This window comes from Dermacentor variabilis, chromosome 7, assembly GCF_050947875.1.
Source record: "Dermacentor variabilis isolate Ectoservices chromosome 7, ASM5094787v1, whole genome shotgun sequence".
NCBI lineage: Eukaryota > Metazoa > Arthropoda > Arachnida > Ixodida > Ixodidae > Dermacentor > Dermacentor variabilis.
Window position 1 is genome coordinate 144,036,419 of NC_134574.1, and position 5,892 is coordinate 144,042,310.

Consider the following 5,892-nt stretch of genomic DNA (forward strand, 5'->3'; position numbering starts at 1 on the left):
CATCTCAACGCGCTGGCCATGGTTACGTTAACACTCAATCTGGCTTGGTGAGGCAATCCTCCCAATCGAATGGAAGACCGCCCTGGTCACTTTCATTCCGAAAGCCGGCAAAGCCATAACCACGGACAACCTCCGCCCAATCTCCCTCACGTCTTGTGCGGGAAAGCTGATGGAGACTATGGTGCGAGATAGGCTGTCCGAGTATCTGGAAAACCAAAACGTTTTCGCAGACACCATGTTCGGGTTCCGCCCGCACCGGTCCGCGCAAGATGTTCTGCTTCAACTAGACCGCGAAATTCTAAATGCCGTCGAATACCCCCTCAATGACAAGGCAGTACTCGCCCTCGATTTGAAGGGGGCTTTCGACAATGTCACACACGACATAATTCTGACACACCTCTCCCAAACCAACTGTGGACACAACACGTTTCAGTACGTTAAACAATTTCTCTCCGACCGGCAATCGTACTTCCGGATACAAGATGAAGAACACGGCCCCTACCAATTAGGCACCAGAGGTACCCCGCAGGGCGCGGTCCTCTCACCCCTACTATTCAATTTGGCAATGCTGAAACTTCCGGCTCAGCTGGAGAATGTAGAAGGCATACAGCACGCGCTGTATGCCGACGACATCACCATCTGGGCTAAACATGGATCGGTAGGAGACATTGAAGCCAACCTGCAGCAAGCGGCGGAGATCGTGGATGCCTACGCCCGCCGCTGCGGCCTTCAATGCTCCCCGGCCAAATCGCAATTTGTGCACATTCGCCCCTCGCCGAAGTGCACTACCAAAATCGAACTGTCCCTACCAAATGGACCCATCACAGAATACGATCAGATCAGAGTACTGGGTCTCTTTATTCATAAACACCGCCGAGTCGACACAACACTGGCCAAACTGCGCAAGGTGGGGGACCAGGTGGGCCGCATGGTTCGCCGGGTTTCCAATAAACGCGGGGGGTTACGGTGCAAAGACGCTTTGCGGCTGGCGCATGCATTCGTAACCAGTCGAGTGTTGTACTCGACTCCTTACCTCCACCTTCGCAGGTGTGACGAGAACGCCCTCGAGGTGATTCTCCGTAAAATTTACAAGCGTGCTCTCGACCTCCCGATCAACACATCCAACCAGCGCCTCCTCGGCCTGGGAATGGTCAACACCTTCGCGGAACTCCGAGAAGCACACTTGACAAACCACTACACAAGACTCTCAAAGACGCCGTCGGGTCGCCGCCTTCTTGCCCGACTACACATCCACCATCCAACACTGACGGAGGAGCGCGTGCGCATCCCGGAAATCTGGAGATACGCCCTGCACGTGCGCCCTCTTCCGGCCAACATGACACGAGACGACCATAGTGGCCGGCGCCTCGCGCGCGCGGAAGCGTTGGCACGTCACTATGGGAACAAGCACGGAGTATTCTACGCGGACGCCTCCGGCCCACACCATGGGGGTTGGTTTACGGCCGCAGTCGTCCACCAAAACACCGCGGTGAACGGCCTCACGTTCAAAGCACAAGACATAACACATGCGGAAGAGGTGGCCATCGCGCTCGCCGCCGCAGCTCAGGACTCGCGGGTCATTATTAGCGACTCACGAGGGGCCTGCAGGAACATTGAAAGGGGCTTTATTCCCTATTTGGCGTACCGCTTACTTCAAGGCAGCAATTATCTCGGGGTCCCCGCGCCCCGCACGATAGTATGGACTCCCGCGCACGAGGGTCTCGAGGGCAACGAAGCGGCCGACGCCGCTGCCCGCGCGCTCACTCTCCGGGCATCGCCTTCGCCTCCCGTCGCTGCGGACTCCGACCCCAATCCGGTATTTACCTTCAAGGAAATCACCCAACACTACCAAAATGGCCATGCAATCTTTCCTAAGCCCTGTAAGGGCCTCACGAAGGCGGATGAGCGTTTACTCCTTCGCCTCTATACTAAAACGCTGTTGTGCCCGGCAATCCAAAAACATTTCGACCCTGCGTGCACAGGGAAGTGCCCGCACTGTGAGGAAAAATCTTCGGACATTTTCCACATGGTGTGGGCATGCCAATCAACCCCTCACCTTCCCCCTATACCCAACCCTACCCGGGAGGACTGGCAGGCGGCCCTGCTCGGCTGCTCCGACCTGGCGAGCCAGAAGGCCCTGGTCGGCCGTGCCCGAGCCGCGGCTACAGCCAATGGGTTCCTGTAATGAGGTGCCCACCTAGTTTCTATAAGGAACGGCCCCTTAAGGACTGCTCCACACGCTCCCTCTAAATACTTCAAACAATAAAGTTTTTCAGTCAGTCAGTCAGTCAGTTACGTTAACCGCGGTTACGTTAACTTCGGCTACGTTAACTGCGGTTAAGGTCGCCCGTGTAACAGGGGTATTACCCGCAAGAAAGGGTGTTCCATGCCGCTTGTCGAAGCACACGTCCGCGGCGTTCGGCGCGCCTGGAACTCGGCAAGAAAGCTTCGAAACTAAATTTGGGGGCTTTTTTTTTTCACGTTCCAAAACTATCCATTTGATTATGAGACGCCGTGTCGGCAGGCCCCGGATTAATTTTGAGCAGCAGGGTTTCTTTGAGGAGCACCTAAATCTTAAGTATGCACGAGCGTTTTTGCACTTCGCCCCCGTCGAAGTTGCGCCTGCCGCAGGAGGGGTCGAACCCGGCACCCCTTCATCAGGTGCGCAACGCCATAGTGACTAAGACCCTTTTGATGCTTACGAGGTTTCGTAAATCGGCAGGATATCTATAACCTTACATACTACCCACGTTGCAATTAGTGATTAATGTACACAACTCTCAAGCTGGAGCAAGTTTCGCTTCGAAGTGAGAATCTCCGACAGATGAATTTTCACGCTAAAAAACAACAAGATGCACGCATGAGCCCGAAGCATGAGGCTCGTTCCCTATATCTGAACAAATCAAGAACGTGTGCCTACAATGTAGCATGAGAAAACAAAGGCTTGTTTTTCTGTTCTAGTATACATAGATGAAACGTGTGAACGAGAAGCCTGCGAATACACGCAAGATTGCCGCGCGATTGGCCGCTCGAGGCACTTAGCGTGTATTCGCGGGCTTCTTTCACGCTCGGAAAAAAATATTTTTATGTAGCACGTATCGAGCCACAAGAAGCTGTATCGGGAGTTTTTATTGTTGATCTGCAATCTTCTCATTGTCACTTTTGATATAATTATAATAGGTGAGAAGCTGAATAATTAAGTAATACTAATTATGTAATTAGGCGGAGTGCAAAAAAAAACGTATCTGAGTATCTCCAAGGCACGGCTAACATTCTTACCGTAATTCAGACGCCCTCTGTAATGAAATGTCAAATCAAAGATAAAGGTGTGCTTTCCTCTAGCCTCCCTTGCACTGTTCAAAATAAGGACTGGTGTTACCTATGGAAGACAGCCTCCCAGCTACTTAACCACGGAAAAATTTAGCAATTTTTCGTAGATACTTTCAGGAAAGCTTAGAAAGAACCTTGTGCCACCTTTGCTGCTGAAATGAAAGAGTTTGGTAGTGGCGTACATAGCATATTGGCTCCGGCAGCATTGTAAACGTGCTTGCCATGGTTTATCGTATATAGCGCCAAGACGAGCGCAGGAGCACGGAACAAGCGTTTCTACCGGCGCCCCTGCGTGTTCCACGTCGGGGACGTCCACCTCTCACGCCATGGCGCCTACAGCGTCATGGACTCCCTCGAAGGCCCACGTCTTCGATGTTGTTGTCCCTACGGGGAATGGTCCCGAGACCATCGTCGACGCGACGGCCTCAATAGTTGGCCTCTCTGAGGTCTACTGCGTTCAGCACATGGGAGGCCTCAACTTCCAAGTCACCGTCAAGAGCATGGCTTCCATGACTCTAATCGTCGATGCTGGCTGCCTCGTCATCGGTGGCGAGCGTTGTCCCGTTGGCCCGCAGGTAACCAACGTAACCTGCCTCTTTTTGCCGTCCTTCGTTCCGAACGAAGTCCTCGTCCAGGCACTATCACCATACGGCAAGGTTCTGTCTGTCAATGCTGGTCTCATGAGCGGACGACGTGGCGTGCTCACGGGCACACGCTTCGTGCGTATGGAAATGAGTGCCGCAACCCCGGTCCCAAATTATCTGCGAGTCTCTGGTCATCGTGTGACGTTTGACTACCGCGGCTTGCAACGCGTGTGTCGTCGGTGCGGTTCCAGCGACCACTACCGTGCACAGTGCACCGCAGCGTTCTGTGGCCGTTGTGGCGTCCATGGCCACGAAAGCGACGGGTGTGACCGTCCTTGTCGGCGTTGCGGGGATAGTCACCCTACAGTCGCGTGCCCTGTGCGGCGTTCGTACTCAGACGCTGCTACTGGGGCCTTTCCCCCCTTACCGCCGGCGTCAGCTGCGGTTGCGACTGCGCGTGAGGCCATAACCAAAGAAATTGCACTGACACCGCAAGAACTAGCGTCAAGAAATGAAAAAGAAGAGGCATGCAGCTCGAGAAGTCCCAGCGCGTCATGTTCGCCGGCCTCCTCTACTGAAAAAGAAGACCGTGACGTGGCGGATCGCAACACGCCATGTTCGCTGGCCTTCCAAGCAGCGAAGGACACGCGTGCTGTGGCCGAAAGCGCCTCCACTTCGGCTGCTACCATCACTCCTCCTGATCCCAGCAAAGTTTTGAACGCGGATAAAGCGCCTGACTCTGCGATCGCTGCAGTCGATGTACCCACGAAGTCTGCTGCGGCTTCATCCGCCTCAGTTGCATCTCCTACAGCGGCGCAGCCATTGCATCCGGGTGGGCCCCCGGCTGCCGAGGTTGTCGGCGACGATGAAATCAATCCCGCCGTCCTACCGCTACCGACATCATCCTCATCAGAAAACAGCTTCAGCCTCGGAGTTGATAGCAGCGTTGGTCTGTCGCCAAGCCTGGATGAACTCGACATAGAAATGGCGGCCCCACGAGACGTAAAGCGCGCTCATGCGTCAGCCTCTGGCTCGGACGGTGGCCCCGATCGCCGTGCCGAGTTACAGCGGCCCAAAAAACCTCGGCCTTCTTCGAGAGGGTCGAAGAAGTGACGCGTGGACTGCTTAACCCCTGGACTTGTTCCCGGGGCGCCGACTTGAACAAAACGACCAGGTCAGTTTGGTGATACATTTAATTAATTATGGCTGACACCTTGAAGATTATTTCATTAAATGCACAAGGGTTCCGAAGTCCTGTAAAACAAGCCGAAATTATCAGCGTGGCCCGCGCAAAACAGTGTGACATACTGTGTTTACAAGAAACAAATTTTTTCACCATTGGACATGTCCTTACTTTCACACGCACTTTTAACCTAGACTGTTTCTTCTCCTTCGCTACATCACGATCTAGCGGAGTTGGTATTATTATTTTCAACAGAGCTCTCTTGCGAGATCATCATGTCTTTTATGATGGGACTGGGCGAATATTGGCATTTGATTGTGTACTATCTTCATTTAGGTTACGGATTTTGTGCATATATGGACCCGCGCAGGCCATTAAGTCCAATGATTTTTTCCGTGACCTGGACGTGTATTTCCTTGACGGCCGTCACGTGGTGCTCGTTGGGGATTTTAACTGCGTCTTAGACACGCGAGCAGATGTGCAGGGCCCGGGCTGGGGTCGCCCTGATTGGAACGCACGGGAGTTGCGGCGCCTCGTCCAGCATTTTTCGTTGCTAGATACATATCAACTTTCTCATGGTTCTTTATTTGCCTGGACCTGGCGACGCGGTGCGTCGTCAAGCAGGTTAGACCGTGCCTATGTGCCAAGCAGTTTAGCTCAGTATGTCACCCAGTCTGATGTGATAACGTTACCTTCATCCCCTGTTTATATTTCCGATCACAAACCAGTAATACTTGAAATTCGCTTCCCTGCTTCCTCCTCAGTAAAACCCTGGCGTCTGGACATGCGCGTTCT

At 53.5% G+C, this 5,892-nt stretch overlaps 1 protein-coding gene across 1 annotated transcript; it reads left to right on the forward strand.

Annotated features, from left to right (window-relative positions):
* The first annotated feature begins 313 nt into the window (after positions 1–313).
* Positions 314–2,252, forward strand: LOC142587185 (uncharacterized). Its single transcript, XM_075698066.1, has one exon. It carries the CDS (start codon positions 566–568, stop codon positions 2,183–2,185), a length of 1,620 nt encoding a protein of 539 aa, XP_075554181.1. The 5' UTR covers positions 314–565; the 3' UTR covers positions 2,186–2,252.
* The last annotated feature ends 3,640 nt before the right edge of the window (positions 2,253–5,892 follow it).

Excerpts from the sequence above, each read along its gene's own strand:
- LOC142587185 (XM_075698066.1), top strand. The coding sequence starts at position 566 with ATGCTGAAACTTCCGGCTCAGCTGGAGAATGTAGAAGGCATACAGCAC.